This window comes from Leptinotarsa decemlineata, unplaced genomic scaffold (genome assembly GCF_025532065.1).
Source record: "Leptinotarsa decemlineata unplaced genomic scaffold, Ldec_3_MD MMD2_tig00000199_RagTag_RagTag, whole genome shotgun sequence".
NCBI classification, from domain to species: Eukaryota; Metazoa; Arthropoda; class Insecta; order Coleoptera; family Chrysomelidae; genus Leptinotarsa; species Leptinotarsa decemlineata.
In genome coordinates this window covers 12087932-12108436 of record NW_027412544.1, presented here as the reverse complement: position 1 = coordinate 12108436, position 20505 = coordinate 12087932, and the positions used below count along the sequence as shown (strand labels likewise).

General features: G+C 34.6%; 1 protein-coding gene across 1 annotated transcript in view; it reads right to left on the bottom strand.

Annotated features, from left to right (window-relative positions):
* LOC111508100 (glutathione S-transferase 1-1) overlaps positions 1 to 282 on the bottom strand; it is a 37099-nt gene extending 36817 nt beyond the window's left edge. Inside the window, exon 1 of the mRNA XM_074172945.1 lies at positions 20 to 282. Within this exon, the coding sequence (XP_074029046.1) occupies positions 20 to 160 (141 nt within the window). The 5' untranslated portion in view covers positions 161 to 282. The remainder of the gene's footprint in view (positions 1 to 19) is intronic.
* Positions 283 to 20505: the final 20223 nt, after the last annotated feature.

Below are 20505 nucleotides of genomic sequence, written 5' to 3'. Positions count from 1 at the left end.
AAATCGGTTCTACCCTTACCCGTGTAATTTCTTGAGGCATAGGATCACTATCGTTAACACTTATATTCACCAGTTCGTGTTCCAACTCTAAATATTCCAATGCTTGACTGACAGCCAAAGATGACGGATCACCTATTGAAGAATAGAGTGTTATTGGCATATTTCACACAATGACAATTTGTTAAAAAGAATTCAATAATTGTGGATGTTCACTTCTGGTGTTGTTCACTTGAACAGTTGCTCTAAACTTCATAAACTTACTGAGAAATTCACTTTGGCATTGAACGTATGGCAAATACTCGACAGAAAAAACAACAACTAAAGTTTTTTACGTCGTGTATCTGGCCACACGTGCCTTAAAGTCGTAGGTTCACATGAGAGGAAGGGTGAGGTGGTTTCACTTATACTTGAGTATAATATATTAGTCCAGGAATATTAGTCAAATGAGGGCAAGTTAATCGGAATGATAGATAATCAGCTATAAAGTTGTATATAGAACTTTATTTTGACACCGTAGGGTGTCTGTGATTACAGATATTCCAAGGTCAAAGGTCAAAAAATCAATCGATTTTTTACACATTCATTACAAATAACTCATTCCCTATGGGCTTAATGTTATTTGTGTTCATCATAAATATTGTAGTGGATTGAATTCTCTACAACTTTTTTTCGAACATTTTTTATATCTTGAACAATTTTCGAGATAGAGGGCAGAGCGCGCGAAATGTTTAACTATTTAGAGTATCATTCAAGGACAACCTGTAGTCACGATCAAAAACACACTGTATACAGTTTACAGTTTAAAAGTTATTGATAAATATATAATTCTAAATATTCATAGTCTAGAAATTGTTGTTGTATTTGATAAATACTCAGATAAAAACATAAAAGCAATGGAACAGCGGAAAATAACTGCTTCTTTTTCATGAACAAACGAAGTTTGTTTCGGCGAAACCATGGTTGTACCTATTATCCAAGTGTTATGGGCACGCTTTGTCTCAATACTTCAATACAAAGTGATATCAATGAAGATGTTTTTTTGACCCCGAAATCCTGGAAGAACTGGGGACAAATATCATTGAAGACGAGAGCATATAAGAATTTGAAATTTAACAGCGTCTAGAAAATTCAATTCTTTTATTTTTATTCAGTAAGGAAGTAATTAATATGAATTTAAAATTAATTGAAGTATTTCCCTTAATAACTTTATGATTACACGAGTAGGTAAGTGTTAATAAATCAATGGATACTGAATTATAAAAAAAAAATAATTATGACGTAACAGTTTATTGAAAACGCAAACTATTCAGAATTACATTTCAATATTATCAATATTTAATAAACTCTATAAGGCGAGAACAACCTACGATAAGAAGGTTTTGAGACAAGTTTTAGACAGGGTTTATATAAGTTCATAGCAGACTTTCCCTCATATATACCGGGTGATTCTCTTCGGTGGCCCACCCCTATACCTTTTTTATTATTGGAGATAGAAAAACGAAATTTCGGGGTTGTGTATTATAGTTCAATTTACATTTTTCGACATATTTACTTGCTTTGCCGTACTTCCGGTTTGACCGGAACAATCAAGGTCGCATATCTATAGTTGGTTGCACCATCATGACACTTGTCATTCGCCCAGATATCATTGTTCGTAAGTGCACGCGTGACGAAATATTTGGAAAAATACTGTTCAACTGTAAAGTGCCTGAAATATTTATTCTGGCTTTAATACTTTGACACGGTGGGGTAAGACAGGACAATCATTACCCCAAAGTGTAAATGGAAATGATTTTTTGTTTGGTTCACATGAGTTGGGTTACTTTTATTATTTGCGTGCTTTTCATTGTTTTTCTCTTTATGAATTCGTGAATACAAACGCATGACTAGCAGAGGGTCGTAGTCAGTTTTTCGGCCTATAACAGGAAACGTCGTTCAGGGCTCAATACAGTGGGTACAAATAATCAGTCGGCAACGCTTCAAGCTGTTACTAAAGAGGTGTCACTTCATGTTCATCGACTAGATCCAAACTCAACAGAGGAACAGTTAACTAAGCATTTGAAACTGATTTTTCCAGAAGTTGAGTGTTCTGCCTGGAATATAAATATCTTGAGTAGTACTCATCATTTAAGGTGACCATCAACCAAGACAATTTTGAGAGAGCAATGGAACCAAACAGCTGGCCATATAGTGCCTGCATCCAGCATTTTTCATTCCTTCGTGAAAGGAAGACAAATCAGAGCTGAAAGAGTTATTCGACACATATATTTTATTGCTTATGTGGACACAAGTTTTTGATTGAGAAATCAAGATTTCTCAATTTTCAAATTTGATTTTTTTATGTTTTATTGAGACATGGGAAAAAAGTAACTCTTCACAGTATATGAATAATGAAGATTTTTAAGTTATGCACGTCATTTAGTGGTATATGTTTGAAGGAGGAGGTGTAGCAATTTATGCAAAAAGATGGCAAGAGTGTGATATCAATCAATCTTACTGACTACTGTCTAGAAAAAGTGATCGAACTATATAAAACGGCATTAATTGATTTGAATATGTCAATGGGCTGCAATAACCATATATTGGGGTATTTCAAACGATCGTCTTAGAAAAACTTGAATAATATATATGATATTTGGACGAAGCATTCAATTATTTCTATTACATATTTTTATATCTTTTTGATAACTTGAAAAATCTTTTCAGAATGAAAAGCACTTACCCAGATCTTCAGAATATATATACTGAGGCAAAAAAGCACACTTCAAGTTCATTGAAGATACGAAAAGAAAATATTATCAAGATAAAATTTCCTCATCAGAAAACTCTGTCTAATGAAAATAGATCTGAAACCAAGAATATAAAAATTGAAAACAATAACAATATTTTGATAAATCAACCTGACATGGCCAATTTATTCTGTACTTCTTTTGCTGAAACACCTAGAGAGACTTTATCACAAATTCCAAAGGTCAACGATGTGCTAAATAGCCAAATAATTAACACTTTCTTATTAGTCAGTGGACTGGCAATAAACAAATCTAAAGCAAATGAACTTCAAACGTTCAAGCCAGTCTCGATATACCTACACAGTTGGTTTAATGGACTGACGCCTATCAAAAAACAACTACTCCCCTGGCTAATACCACGAAGGGCGTTGGTTTATATCCGACAGGCGTCAGTGCAGGAATCTTCACAGACAATTTCCTGCATAATCCAAACTGTGGTATAAAAGCATGAGAACATCAAAAGAGACTGTTTGTTTCAACCTACGAAGTAAATATATATGTTTACTGAGCTTCAGTTTGACACTATCAACATGGAACCTCCAGGTAAGTTTATTATCAATATCAACACCCAAGAATTTAGTACAATTAACTTGATGTGAAGTTTCATTATTCAATCTTACCAAATAGCTTTTATCAATAGTTATATTTTCAGTAACAAAGTTGAGCATTTGAGATTTGGCAGAATTTAGTAGCATGCCATTTGTAGAACACCACTCCTCAATTTGATCAGTTACTTCATTAGCTTTGACAATTACATTTGCTTTAGATTTAAATAATTAACAATAGAGGGATACTTTCACCTTTTATTAAAAAGAAAATTTTAATTTTAATTTTTCAACCTATGCGGCCAATATATATCATTCTTGCTCCCCAAATATGAGCTGCAGTCCTCGTGGTTTTGGTTCCCTTTCAGTGGAAGAGCTTCATGAAGCAAGAGCCGAATCGATTCTTCTACGAAACCCTTCATCACTTGGAAGGATCGATCGCAGCTTGAGAAATGGTTCTTATGCAGATTATGTGAAACATGTTCCTCCTCACGAATCAGTAGGGAGTGGTCCTGAAAAACTTGAGAAGAAAATTGGATCAGATAATTTAGGAAACACTTGCTACATGAATAGCATCTTACAAGTGTTTTTCATAGCGAATAATTTCAAGAACTAGGTTTCAAAGATGAACGAGACCTGTTCATGCAGCTGCAGTTTCGTAAGAATGTATCATCTTTCCCACCAACCGATTTCCTAGAGTCTTTGAAGTCCACTGGATACTCGTTAGGGCAACAAGAGGATTGCTCCGAATTCTTATGGTTCTTGTTGAATACTCTTGGTGGGCAGGAAAATAGCAGAATCAATACTCCTGACCGTTCTGGATTGAATGATTCTGTACAGTCTATCTCGTCTTGTGTTTGTAGATCTTTTGGTGGAAAAATCCTCACTAGTTTACTTTGTAGTCATAACCAATCCGTGCAAAGCTTATTGTTAAATCATCTGAAAATAGAACTTTTAATGGGTGGTGATCAATTGTATTGCCAAATATGCGACAAACTAACTGACTATCATAAGAAAACAAGTATAGCTGAGGCACCAGTCAGTATAATAATAACACTGATGATCTTCAAACATGACTCAACCTCTGACGGAAGTACCAAACTCTTACGAAGGTTCGAAATCGATGAACACTTCAATCTAGCATACCACTATTGTAATTTTCATGCAGTCATTGTTCACTGTGATTCTGGCGTTGAATCTGGTGATTATAACGCATTGGTCCAAAAAGAAAATGGGCTGGTTTAAGTTTGACGATAGTCGTCATTAAATATTCTGGCAATATCTTGAATTTATTGGAGCCTCTGGAAACACCCTATATTCAATTCTATGAAAGAGGGGACATTGGCATATCAAGATCTTCAGATAATGTGGTGCTGCAGGTTTTTCCGGGTTTTCCTGCAGTTGAAAATGCAAATGCGCCACTGGAATCAATGAAGTCGCCCCCGAGCGCCAATAAATTTTTGTTGTTGTTGTTTCATGGTATGTTTTACTGTCTTTTTATATATATTACCTGTAAACTATCTAGTACATTTATCATTTGAATCAGGAGGCTGCTTTCCACATCGTCTCAAGGTGGGAGAGGTAGTTCCGTTATATAACACACATATAAACACATATATAGAACTATAGACCAGTCACCATATCCCATAGTATGGGAGAAATTTTTGAATATTGTTTTCTAAGTCGTCTCGATTCAATTCTTCGAAGGTATATGATAATTTCTCATAATCAGCATGGACTCCGATGTGGTTTTTCGACGGTTAAGGATTTAAATGCATATTATGAAAAGTTGGTCCCATTTGTTGATGGTGTGGAATTATTTTGTGACCTCAGCAGGGCATTTGACTGCGTCAATCACGATATATTGCTGAAGAAATTGGAGGAATATGGTATCAGGGGAACAGCATTGGACTGGCTCTCATCATTCCTGAGTGATCGAAAGCAGTTTGTCAGTATGAATTTTTGTGAATGGAAAAAATGAAAACAGTAAAATCGCATCAAGTTTCAGTTGATAATGGAGTTGCCCAGGGTTCTATTTTGGATCATGTGTTATTCTCTCTGTATGTGAATGAAGTAGGTTCATTAACATCTGACGCTCTCATTACGCAATATACCAATGACACATCTGCAATTATATCAGACAGACTGGGAATCGACTTGGAAAACAAATGTAATAGAGTGGTTTCTACAATGAATGCATTTTTTTCTCAAAACTTACTACTTTTCAATCCAACAAAAGTTAAACAACGTTTATCTTGAAAATGTTCACATACCTAGAACAAAGAAATAATGTTAAATTTTTAGGAATTGAGGTTAATAAGCACCTCTAGTCGAATGGGCTATCAAGTCGTTTCAGCCCTTCAAATCTCCTGGAGAGGATGGCATATTTCCAGATCTACTTCAAAACGGACTGGAAATAATTTTACCTATCTTCAGAAAATTGTATAGAGGAGTTGAACTACCCAATTGGTTGGCAGCAAGGGTGGTATATATACCTAAAGTGGGCCGGAGAGACCCACACCCTAAATCGGTTCGACCAATCAGCCTTACATCCTTCCTATTGAAAATACTTAAGAGGATACTGGACGGACACATCAGGAGGGTAGCATTATATGCATCCCCCTGAATAATCACCAGTATGCTTATCAAACCCCCCAAATCGACAGATTTAGCATTAAACAACCTTGTAGAGAAAATCTCTCCCAATCCCTTGACAACAAGGAGATTGCAGTTGCTGTATTTCTTGATATTGATGGAGCATTTGATAATGCATTACCTAAATCTATAGGATGGTCTCTGGCTAGAAAAGGTATAAAATCGACCATAACTAGCTGGATATATGCCATGCTGGTAAACAGAACGGCAACTACGACTCATCAAGGCGATGCAAGTTAGGGTAACATCTCCCCTTCTGTGGTCGCTCCTAATGGATAGTCTGTTTGACGCCCTCGACAGAAGAAAAGTAGATCTGCAAGCTTATGCAGATGACCTTGTCATCTTGGCAAAGTTCTTGTTGGGAAGGGTAGCTCGTAATATACTCCAAAGCACGTTCACAGTTGGTGCCTAAGGAAGCAGATGTCTGTCAACCCCAGCAAAACTGTGATTATCCTCTTCACCAGGAGGAGTGGTCTAACGCCACTTTCCCTCAATGGTCACGTCATTCCATTTGGAACGGAGGTGACATATCTGGCATTGTTCTTGATAAAAGACTGACCTTGAACGCTCACTTGGGAACAATTTTACATAAAGTCAGACTGTCCCTATAGACATGTCGAAGGATTTGTGTTATAACTTGGGGTTAAGGTCTCAAATAGATTCATTGGATTTATGTGATGATTGTCAGACCAATGATCACTTATGCTTCAATTGCCTGGTGGCCGAAGGCTTTACAGAAAACGGCCCAGGCGAAGCTGTCTGGCTTACAGAGACAGGCTTGTCTGGATATCAGTGGTGCCATCAGTACCACACCGTCAGCGGCCATTGAGATCCTTCTAGATCTACCTCCTCTCCACATGTCTCTGGAGAGAGAGGGTAGATGGACTACATACAGACTTGTGCACATTGCCAATTGCACAAATCAATTTAATGCAGAGTGCAACAGGCTATTGATTGACACTGGAAGTCACAGTGGAAATGACCTCTGACTTTATACCTCTAATTGTCAACTAAGAACTGCCTTATGAAGTACTGTCAAAAACACCTTCCGGTTCTGGTGCAGGTGTTTTTAGTCGCAGACCCAGGACAGAGACATCTACCTGCCTAGAAACCTATGCGACTGTATTTTAATCGAAAATTCACGCTATTGAATCGTGTACGGAGAGATTGGAAGAATCCAACCTCATATACAAGTCAATAAAAATATTCTCGGACACTCATGCGGCGTTGGAAGCTCTTGTTTCCTACCGAGCAAGTTTATATTGGTAGCAAATTATCAAATTGCCAAAAACGACTCTCCTCGATAGAAAGACTTGACAGATTGTCTCCGGTCTTGATTACTGGCCATACTGGCCTGGAAGGCAATGAGGCTGCTGACTACCTTGCAAAGGAGGGTGCTGCAAGCATCTTCATCGGACCAGAACCTGTTATTATTATCGCTTCAGGCTTTGCCAAAAAATATTGAACACCTGGATGGCAGGAAGATTTATGGACTTCTGGCAGAATATTTCAGAATTGTCTCACTCCAAGGCGTTTATTCATCTTTCGAATCTTGAGACCAAACAGTTGTTGGACTACAGTAGGGATGAACTACGATGTCTAACAAGCCTTCTTACAGGTCACTTCCATTTGAATCATCATATGCAGAGACTCGGACTGTCGGAAGACAATGTGTGTCGATTCTGTTTGAAAAATTATGAAACAGCAGAGCACATTCTTTGTGTCTGCCCTGCTGGGGACCGAATCAGGTATTTAGAGTTAGGCAGAGCCGTTCTCTTACCATCTGACCTGAAAGACCACTCACCATACGAACTAATCGGCTTCGTTAAGAAGCTGGGTTCATTTGGTCGGGTGTGAATAGGTATGAGCCATAATAAACCCTTGCAGGTTGCGGTGGAGGGTCGAATAGACCCACTCAGTTCAGACCTAACCTAACCTAAGCTAATAAGCATTTCGATTGGAAACTCCATTGCTCTGGGATTGTCTCTAAGTTGGAATCTAAAACATATTTGTTTCATAATCTGAAATAAATTTTTAATGTAGGTCAAAAGATAAATTTATTCTTCGCTCAGGTCGATTCAAGACTGCTTTATGGCATCTGTGTATGGGGAAATTCTACTTTCACTACAGAAATATTAAAATTGCAAAACACAGTACTGAGATGTATTATTGGTCCCCCAAAAAGGCCACCTTGCCGCCAATATGTATATGAAATGTGCTATGTTTTCAAAAACAGAAATACATCCATTCGTGTTGGGGTACATTACTCTTTTCACACAAGACAAAATAAAAACTATAATATACCTGGTCAAACAACCAGAAATCAAGAAATGGATAAATCTAACATATTTTGGAAAAGGAACAGAGTTAATTGCGGGTTGTTTCAGAAAAAACAATGTGGAAGTGGCATTCAGCCCACATGCCAGGTTATCTCATTTCCTTTTCAATGCCAAAGATAAGATGGGCAAGATGGAGAAATCTGGAGTTTATAAGCTTAAGTGTCTGGAGTGTAATAGTGTTCATGTGGACAATGTGGCCGAAATTTCCAAAAACGGTATGCTGAACATGAAAGGTCCTTCAGGCTAGGAAAAAATGATTCGATGTTTTCAAACCATTCCTTGGCATGCAACCACAAGTTTCCGAATCTAAACGAACGGAAATTTTGCACTATGCCAGGAAGGGTTACAAACTCAATCATTTAGAATCCTTGGAAATTCACAAGCATGAACATTGTGGGTGCAACCTGTTGAATGATCATATCAAATTAGTTTACTCACCGGTTTTTAATTGGCATATCCGCATTGTTAACTGTAAATTCAGGTACTCAATCAAGCCAAGTACCTCTATTAGTACCTACAGGGGTGGTATATAAAGGCTAATGTAATGAACCATATTGTTAGTTTATTGTATAAGAGTAGAATAGCTAAAAGATTATGAGGCAAATGACAACACCGCCTTATGAGAAATACCATGTAAATTTGGAGTAAAAAGCCAAGCTCCGTTTTGCAAATTTTCGTCCCAACATGGGAGTCTCCATAAGACAGTGTTGCCAGATTTCTCCAAATCCACAAGATTTCATACACCATTCAGATGTCGCACGATCCACTGTATTGAAAATAAAAATAAAATAACTCTGCGCTCTCGACCCAATACTATCTAGCATTGAAGATGAAATTCAGTCATTGCCACCCTCGTGTGGGTTGAATAATTTTTCAAACTACCTGTTCCATATTAAAAAGTAGGGTCTGTGTGTGTGAACGGCCGGGAGCCGTGATGTTGTGATCGATTTAAGACAGGTGTTGTGAAGTAGTGTGAAGTGAGAAGATTGAATCACGTGCATTTAATAAAAAATATTGAGAAATCTCGTGAAGTATTAACCTGAAAATTATCAACTTAAGTTGTGTCAAGGTAAGGTTGAGATGAATTGTAATTCAAGACATAGGTGTTGGGGTAGTATGAACCGAAGAGAGGAAATAACGTGCATTTGTATAGGTAATATTGTCGAATCTCGTGAAGTATCAATCTGAAAATAATCAACTTGAGCTGTGCCAAGGTATGGTTAGGGCGAATTGAATAAATATAACATTCGACAGTAACTCTCCCTACTATAGCAAAATTTGACCTCATATTTCCGCTTTGAAACCTCATTGAATTATTGAGACAGCGTCGGAATGCAAAGTTGAAGGTTATAAAATAATTAGAGATGAGTATTGGGTTCATTGCATGTATTCAAATGATTCAACATGAATCAAACCGATAAAGCACAAGGGATAAGAAATAAGAGTTCAGAGAGTGAATTCTTGTTGTTTGTAACTATTTAATGGAATTTAAGACCTGAATCTTGTGCAATGTTATAATCATTGTGACGAATAAAAATCAGTTATTATTTAGGTCTATTTCATGTAGGGAAAACTCTGAAAAGATTGGACTTGAATTACAGAATACATATTCGAAAGAAAAATATTTTAGTATTGAGAAAATCTTGGGGTTTGGTTAGAATTTAAAAATTGTCGGAAGAGACAACTGCTTTGATGAGCCGATTTTTTATAGTTTGTACCTGTATTTTTTGGTTACGTATAACAAAAAACTTGTCGATTTTGATATTGCACGTAGCTTTTGCATTCCGTTACGACCTTCACAGCATATGACATCGGCGTAACTATAACTGAAAAGTAGAATATGTCATCACTTTGATCAAAAATGAATTCATTCACCTGTCATTACCAGATATAGCCGTCAAGTTTGGTTTGACTTTGAAATAAATGCAAGGTTATTATCTGTCGAGGTCATGATAGATGGATGTGTGTGAGGTACCCAAAACAGATGCGTAGACTCAACACATAACATTTTACAGGAGAACGGACTGACATTTCTCACGCATATGCATGTCTAACATGAACTACCACATATTTAATAATGATTCAAAATGCTACACTATATTTTTCTTGAAATATAATTACATTACAATTTGAAGCAACATAGTAGATGATATTGACGTAACTTCAACTGAAAAGTGTGTATCACCTCACTTTGGTCTCTTTTTCCCCACACATTGGCCAGATCTGATGGAGAAGTTTGGTTTATCCTTGAAACTGAATGCTAGGTTTTTTTCGAGGGTCGAGTTTTTATGTATGCCGATGACATAACAATCATTGTAACGTCCCCAGTCTGAATGAAATTGGAAATAAAACAAAACTAGTAATCAATGAATTCGAATGTTGGTGTAGAAACAATCATTCAATGAATATTGAAGATAAAACAACATTCATCCAGTTTTCAAGTAAGTATCAGCACCCTCTCCAAATAAATCTAGGTTTTGAAATAACAGAATATACAAAATTCCTTGGAATACAACTTGACAATAACTTGTCTTTCAATAATCACATCGAATACTTGTGTACTTCTCTGAAAAAAATGTATTTTGCCTTCCTATCAATGAAATCAAATTTTTTGAAACATAATTTCTAGGATATATGTTATGTGGTCCACACTGAATTTATATTTTTAAAAACAAACTTTATTGAATATAATATTTACAATAAAGTATTAAATATTACAAAAATATGATTCAAGAAATCGACGAACTTGGATAGTCGCGAAGTGATTCAAGAATGAGGCGTCCTCTTGTTTTCCCATATTTATAGGATCAGGAACTGCTGATGTAGATATGCGTTTCTTCGAATGTTTTAGAAAAACCTTGGAAATGTGCTGAATATGCTGAGTCATTTCCTGGGTGACTGCGTAGTGGCTGATGCAATGTTTGTTTATTATGGTGCAATCCTTGGACAAAGGGTGCATTGATTTTTCTAATATAACAACTTCCCCCTTGAAAAGAAAGTTGATGCGGTGCTGCAACTTTCAGTCAAGCGAATGTTTTATTTGAGTTTAACTCAATTTCTTCCTCAATGGGTTCCTCTAGGTGGATACTGGGTCTTCTTCCTGGAGCTGGGAGTAATCTTCGTAATGAAGCGAAAGTTCTTCTGGGTCCAGGTGGTTGATCATCATTGCTTGATGTCATTATACCAATTTGCATAGAGCGTCTTTTTCTACATTTACAAAATATGTAAAGTACTATTATTATTACAATTGTGAAAATAGTAAACCATGAAACATGTCGGTTTACGAATGGTTCATTTATAATTTGGTCCAACTGATCTGAATATTGATCTAATTTATGTTGAGCAATATTGAGATTGTCTACATTCAATTTACTCAATTTCAAAGGTTTTAAATGTGGTAAACTTTCTTTTTCTGGTACATCTTTGCAACATTGATATGGTATCAAAATTGGATGACTTTTATAAGTTACATTCTGTTCATTTGCAAGTATTTCTGAATACACTCTTGTGTTTCCAATGAAAGCATTACAATTATCTTGAAGTTTCAAGATTGAATTGGTTTTTATAATTCGTGTTTCAACCTCACGTTTTTGGCAATTTATTGTTACAGCTAAGGGATCTGATAATGCAATTAGCCAAGTATTACTTTGGATTTCATACACATTATAATCTTTTGCAAATAAAAGTGAAATTGAACACATTCTAGGAAGTTCTGAAAGTGGTCTCAAAATTTGAGCTTCGCACATTGCGTTACTATCAATTGGGTACGAAATTACATTTTGACATATATCAATATTATAGTTTAAGTTTTTACATGAATTTAGATTTTCAAATGCAGCATACAGCATTGAATCATCATCTTTTGCTATAAATTTCTTGTTTTTGGGTAAAATGTGATGTAACCCTGTTCGATTATCCAAAATTGGAATGGGGTACAATCTATAAACAGTATATAATTCAGGTTCTACTAGTGGTATTTTTAAAATAAAGACAAGTCTTGAATCTGCTTGAAAAGCTTGTAATTCAATTATGTCAAGATATTTTGATATTGAAGAAAGTCTTGTTGGTAAAGGTAAATTGTTTCTTTGTATTGTTTGAGCAATTTCCTGAAGGGACGAAACTAAATCGTTTGGCTTTATGATTGATGTGTGAATGATATGAAATCTGGCAAAACTAATTGCGTTCAGCATATCATTTAAATTATCTTCTAGAAATACATAACTTTCTAAAAGTTGTTCGCAAATTTGGATGGCTTTCAACCTTGCGTTTATTAAAGATACTCTGTCGGATAGCGTATATATCCATGCTTCAATTTGAACTATATCTTCATTAAATGCTTGTTCATCAACCTGTAATTGTCGTATTGTAGTATTAAATTCTTTAATTACAGAGGTTGTGACTGAAATTTGGTTTTTTAATAAATTTTCAATTTGGTGTTCATCTTTATAAATCTTGTTAATACATTCATTAAAATATTCGCCGTCACTGGCGTCAAGGTTGCCGGTTATTGCTTTCCATACGGAACCTATTCCATTTAAAAGTCCTCGTTTATATCGCTTATTATTCTTATTGTAATCATTCGCGTCTATTTGCGTCTCTTCATATTTTAATTCTACTGAATCATCTTCTTTATTTAAAAGGCTAATATGTGTGCTTATCTCTGAACTGAAAGTTTTCATTCTTAAATTGTTTGTTTCAAATAGGTGAATGAGATTACTTAGAGTGTTTCGATTATGGGCAATGGCTTGTTTTACAGGTGCCATGTCTTTTACAACTAATAAAGTCCATTTTTCATTTGATATTTTCATGCTTCCGGTTTCATGGTAATAAATACCTATAGTGTTGTTCACAGGTACTAGCATATACTGGGCGTTGATTATTTGAATCGTTAGTGCCAGTAGAAGAATCATTCTTGATCTGAAACAAAACATGGTTTCAGTCTATCGAAATTGACTTTTGTTGTTTGGTTAGTTTCAGGATTTCTCAGTAATGCTGAGTTTTTGAAAATTTCTATTACTTCAAAAGGTCCATTGAATTTATTTTCTAACTTGTTTTTGATTTGGGACTCTTTTACATATACTTTGTCACCTATATTGTAAGTTTTTGGTTCATGATGTAAGTTACTATCAAATCTTACTTTAGCTTTTTCTTTCTTTCGTTCAGTATTTGTGCATGCTACTTTGTAATAATATTCCATACGATTGTTAAGATCTCTGACATACTTTGTCATAAGGTCTTTTTGATTATATAAAGTTTCTGGGGGTCTACCCGATGTGTGTCCGAATATTAATTCATAAGGACTAAATCCGTGGGTTTTATTAATACTGTTGTTATAACATATAACAGCATAGGGTATAATAGAAAATGGGTGGTCTTTGGGGTTTTCTGCTAGATTTACTCTTATCATTTCCATTAGGGTGGCATGGAATCTTTCAAATGAGCCATTTGATTGTGGATGGTCAACACTAGAAAATGTTAATTTAATATTATAGAGTAAACATATATCTTTCAATAGGTAATTGTTAAATTATTTTCCTGAATCGGCATGGATTCTTAGTGGTGTTCCATAATGTTGGAAATATAGTAATAATGTGTTTACAACTGATTTCGCTGTTTTATCAGAAATAGGGTATGCTTGAGTGAATTTTGTAAGTTCATCTCGAATTGTAAGGAGATAATTCTTTGTTGGAATTTCTAAAATGTCTATATTTATTCTTTCAAAAGCTGTTTTGGGGGTTTCCGTGATTACTAACGGATTTTCTAAGTTTTTCCTGGCAGATTTTTGTTTTTTGACATACCTCACAGGCTTTAATAAAATTTTCAACATCTTTTGTTATACCGTTCCAGTTGTATTTTTGTTTTATTCTTCGTAAAGTTTCATTTATTCCTCGGTGTAAATTGTTTTTACCGTTATGAAACTGGTCTAATATTATTGTAATCTGATCTTTGTCAGGGGTCGTTACAATGTTTTCACATATTTGGAATTTTATGTCATCTTTGTCAGCTAAAATATAGGATAACATTTCTTGTATTGGGAATCCTACATTTGTTTTGAGTTGGTATACTTTGTTTGGTACAAATAAATTTTGGTCTTTATATAGGGAGCTAAACAAGTATTCTATTGCTCCGTCATGATCAAAAGGTAATGGGATCAAGTAATATTTTCGATCTTTCACCGTTTTGCTGGATACAACATTGATTTTGTTATAGAAGAAATCGGGATATTCTTCGAAAATGTCTTCGAGTATTTTGTCATGGATTTCTGTAAGTTTGTTTCTTTGCAGAAAAACAATTATGTCTTTATGTTTTTTGTCTAAAAATTGGTCATTAGTAAAAATGAATTTAGAATAGTCAATTAGTGATTTTGATTCATAAAGTTTTGTAAAGTTTTTCAATTCTTCAAAAATTGTTTCTTGACCTATTTCAGTTTCAGTATCTGAAATTTCTTCGTTTTCATTTTGATTTTCATTTTCGATTGCGAAAATTTTTGAATGAAATTTTGCGCATTCTTTGAAATAGTTTATTTTAATTCTAGACAAAGCGTCTGCGTTTTTGTGTATTTTTCCGGGTCTATAAATTACATTGAATTGATATTCTTTTAATTTTAATCGCCATCTGGCTAATCGGCTGCCAGGGTCTTTGATTGAAAATAACCACGTTAAAGGGCGATGGTCTACTATAAAATTAAATTTTCTTCCATAAAGGTAGGGACGAAAATGTTTAACTGCCCATACCATGGCTAATAATTCTCTTTCTATGGTAGAGTATTTTGTCTCGGCTGGACATAATGTTCTAGATGCATAGGCTATAGGTAAATCTTTTCCTATGGGTCCTTGAGATAATACTGCTCCTATTGCAAAGGAAGGTGCGTCTGTTGTTGAAATAAAGGGTTCGTCAAAATTAGGGTATATTAGAATTGGGGTTGACGTTAATGCTTTTTTCAATTCTTGAAATGCAATTTTACATTCATTGTCGAAATTAAATTTCACATCTCTTTGTAATAAATGTGTCATTGGTTCAGATATTTTGGAAAAATTTGGGATAAATTTTCGGTAATAACCTGCTAAACCTAAAAATTGTTTTATTTCTTTAACGTTTATAGGCTCTGGAAAGTCTATTATGCAATTCACCTTTTCTGGGTTTGGTTTTACTCCATTTTTGGTTATAAGGTGTCCTAAGTATGCAATTTCTTGTCTTAAAAATTCGCATTTGTCGGATTGTATTTTTAAATTAGCTTTTCTTAAGCGTTTGAATACTAGTTTTAAATTTTGCAAGTGGTCGTCAATTGTTGGGGAATAAATTATTATGTCGTCCATGTAGACTAGACATCTTTCGTTTCTAAGTCCGGTTAGTATATGGTCTAAAATTCGTTGAAGGGTGGAGGGTGAGTTTTTCATCCCGAATGGCATTCTCAGAAATTCGTAGAGGCCATTTTCTACAGAAAATGCAGTTTTTTCTATGTCTTTAGGATCCATTTCAATTTGGTGGAATCCTGATGCTAAGTCAAGTGTTGTAAAGTATTGACACTTTCTTAATCGATCTAAAAGGTCTGAGATATTAGGTAGAGGATATTTATCGTCTACTGTGATTTCATTTAATTTCCTGTAATCAACGCGCCATTTCTGTTTTCCAGATGCGTCAAGTTTTTTAGGTACTATCCAAACTGGGGCTGACCAAGGTGAGACTGATGGTCGTATTATGTTTTGTTCTAATAGTTTTGAAATTTGAGTTTTCACTTCATTTTTATGAATGTGTGGATACCTATAAGATTTTGTTGAGATGGGTTGGGCATTCTCTTTTAGTTTTACAGAATGTTTTATTTCACTCGTGAATGTTAAAGGATCTCCTTCTATATAGAATATGTCTGAGAATTCTAAACAAAGGTTCTCAATGAGTTCTTTTTCTTCTTCATTCAAATGTTCTAAGCGAAGCAAACTTTTTATTTCTGTTGAACGATTTGGAAAAATTTCACTAGAATCATTTTGAATTTCATTTTCATTAAATTTTTCAAATTGTAAGTCTGGGAAATCAATGGATTTTTCAATTGCGTTTCCATTTACAACTGTTACTAAAAATTCTCCTTTTTCATTTATTTTTACAAGAGCGTTTGGAAGTCTTACTTTTTCTTTTTCAGCAGCTAACAGTATAACTTCTGTATTTCTAAGTTTCGATTTTAATTTAAAAACTTTTTCTACTCTTGGTTCGATTTTTATGTTATTGATGGGAATTTCATCTTCTAAGTATTTGTAATAGTCGTATTTACTTTCGAAAAAATAATTATCAGGGTCATACTCAAAAATATCATTTATTTCAGCCATTGATGTTTCAGAGTTTAAGAGTGACTTTATTTTGATTTTGTTTCTCTTAAGATTTTTGGTCATCTTGTTTCTCTTTAGATTTTTGGTCATCAATCATTTCTGTTGCTTTTATTAGCGGGATTGTGCCATAGTTTAATTTTAATTGTTGATCTTCTATATCTACAACTCCTTCAAAATGTTCCAAAAAATCACATCCTAATATTCCGTCAAAATCGATATCTAAATCGTGAATATAAACTTTGTGTTCAACTCTATTTTTTCCAAACGGTAATAATACGGATTCATTAATTGTTACCTTTCCTTCAGTTACTCCTGTTATTTGAATATTTTCTTTAAATCTTTTTGAATAATTTTCTACAGTTTTCTTTTTGAAAATTGATATTCCTGCTCCGGTATCAATTAGTATTTTGAAATTGCTTAAACTGTTTATGTAATAAAGATTGCTTAGGATCGGACTTATACGAATAATTGTTCTTTGTTCATTGTTCGAACGGGACTGATATTCGTTTTGATGACTGCCGCAAATTTCTCGGTTATCGGCTGTGCTACGCATGATGGGTCTATTAATAGCTTGTCTATATACTGGGTTTGTCGTAATTGGGGATTGATATTGTCTGAATGACTGTTGGTAGTTCGTATACATGGGTTCTCTATATGAGGGTTGGCTATAGGAGGGTTGTCTAAAGACAGGGCATTGTGAAAATCCTCATAGAATTGTTCTTCTTCATATTGATTTTGAAAATAATTGTTATCATCGTAAAATGAATTATTTTCCGAACTGTATTCGTCTTGGTATTGGTTGTCATTATAAAAGTATTCATTTTGATCATACTCATTATCATAATTATAGTCATTGTAATCAAGATAATGGGTTCTCATATTATTATTTATTGGATTTTGGGGATTTTTCTGAATTACTGTAGGCCTATTTTGTGGTTGACCGTAATTCTGTTGTCTGAATTGATTTGTTTGATTAGGTTGTGTACGTTGTTGTACTGGAAAGTTGGGTCTTGGAATATATGATTGTTGGTAGTTTTGTGGTCTTTGAAAACCTTGTTGAAAGCTTTGACTTTGATTTTGATTTCCAATGGGTCTTATTGGATTTTGGCTTTGCATATAATTTCTTTGGAAATTATTTTGGGTATTTGCCATTTGTCTTGGTTTGTTCTGACTTTGATTTGGGGGTAAACGTGTATTCAATCTTTGATTTTCAAAGTATGAGAGCTGTATCTCACGTTTTATTCTGATTGATGCTTCTAACATCGTTGTTGGGTTACTTGCTCGTATAATGTGACCTAATTTGGGTTCTAATCCTGTCAATAAAGTATTTAATATCATTGACTCGATTAGTACTGATTGTGCTAATTTTTGTTCGTGAGTCAAGTTTGAAGCTTGTATGCAAGATAACATTTTTGCATTGTGACTTTGTAGTCTTGAGAAAAATGTCAGTGCATTTTCTCCATTTCCTTGTTTTACTCTCTGTAGATCTTGAATTAGTGACGTTAGATCTCGCGTATCACCAAAGTGAGAATTTAATAAACCTCTGATCTCTTGATAAGTTCCTGGGTTTCTGGAATTATCAATTGAGCAGCTTTTCCTCTTAATTTATTTCTAATATGTATTGTAAGTAAAGTTTTTTGTTGGTCTACGGCCATGCGTTCGGCATGATCGCAAGCATTTATGAAATTTCCTAGCGAAATTGAATCACCATCGTATTTGGGAACAATTGAAAATATTTCAGAAAGTTTGTAGGGTTCAATTGGATCATTTTCAGCCATTTTTAAAATGTTATTCAAAATTTGAACAAGGGTTAATCAAAATTTCAATTTCAATTGTGATGATAATTCAAAGTGTACTCACGCTTTTCCTTATCCTAGTTTCTTATTCTATTCTTCTTTGTTTTTTCTTTTTCGTTGTGGCTTCTGGTTGCTTGGTGTGGCGGGATGAAATCCTAGCTCTGGCTACAGCAAGATGAGCAGCGTTCGACGACTTACGCGTGTTTCCTGGAGTGATTTCTTCACAACGGATGGGCAACGGCGACGACTTGTGCGGGTTTCTTGTTGCTGAAGAGACCGTCCTGTCCACTGGGGTTGGTGCTTGTTCTTCTTCTTGTCGAAAGTCTGGAGACTACCGCTGTTTGGATATCAGCGTTTCTCAAGATCCTATCGACTGCGCCAATTTGTTATGTGGTTCACACTGAATTTATATTTTTAAAAACAAACTTTATTGAATATAATATTTACAATAAAGTATTAAATATTACAAAAATATGATTCAAGAAATCGACGAACTTGGATAGTCGCGAAGTGATTCAAGAATGAGGCGTCCTCTTGTTTTCCCATATTTATAGGATCAGGAACTGCTGATGTAGATATGCGTTTCTTCGAATGTTCTAGAAAAACCTTGGAAATGTGCTGAATATGCTGAGTCATTTCCTGGGTAACTGCGTAGTGGCTGATGCAATGTTTGTTTATTATGGTGCAATCCTTGGACAAAGGGTGCATTGATTTTTCTAATATAACATATATAATATGGTCTAGTGTATTCTAAGCTTAATATAAATATTACCATTTGGGGATACTCATCAGAAATAAATAGAATCTTTATAATGCAAAAACGCTTCATTAGACTAACTTTTGATCTCAAATACAGAGAATCTTGTAAGAAAACATTCCAAGACAAAAAAAATTCCACATTACCATGTATTTATCTTCAGAAAATATTAAGCTACGTTCATGTACATTCTCATTTGCTAACAAGAAATGAGGAAATTCACTCTCATCAAACGAGACGTAGGAACGACTTCCATCAGGAAAAAATAAACCGTAATTACTACAAAGGTTCGCCACTTCATGCCGGGGCAAAATATTTTAACTTATTACCACACAGCATCAGAAGTGAAACGAATTTTCTCAAATTCAAGAAAAAAGTCACAAAGACTTTTTTGGTAACAAGTTGTTTTTACTCCCTGAAAGAGTATGAAAATAATATTTTAGTGTAACATGTGCTGTTATTGATATGAATGATATTAGATAAAATATCTGTTGTAAAATGTGACGTGTCATATATACAGTCATGTATCAAAAATGATTATTATAATTTGACTTTGACTTCTCCGCCAATGCCATGCTAGACGGAAATTTGTAGACATGTAGTGTCATCACTTGACATCTTACAGGAGAACAGACTGATAGTTCTCACACATATGCATGCCCTACATGAATTTCCGTATGCTTAAAAATGAGGTAATAATTGAAAATGTCACACTACGTTTTTCTTTTCGAAAAATAATTTATCACAAATCTGAAGCCATATAGTAGATGATATTCATATGATTTCAACTGAAAAGCAGTTTGGTTTGAGCTTCAAACTGAACGTGAGTTTATTCACTGCCAAGGTTATGCTATATGGAGATTTGCGGAGTTTCCGAAAGAGATGCGTAGGGTCAACACATCCTATTTTGCAGTGGAATAGATTGATATTTCTCACACACGCATATGCTCGCCTAACAAGAACTTTCACGTATTGCAATACAATCTAATCATTTGAAATGCAACACTATATTGCAATATCTGAAGATGGTGTGTGGTTTGAATATGAAAATGAATACAGAGTCTTCCTTTGTTCTCCAAAACAATGCATACAGTCACAACACACCATTTTACAACGAAAAAGACACATATTTTTCACACCTAAATATATTCTCGACATTAACTTTTACATGTCGCAATACACGTTTCAATTTGAAATGTATTACTATATTGTACTTGAAACTCAATATTATCCAAGATTTAAGCCAATGAACCATATGAGGTAAGTGTGTATTCAACTGAAAATGAGGTATTTCCACACTTCGACC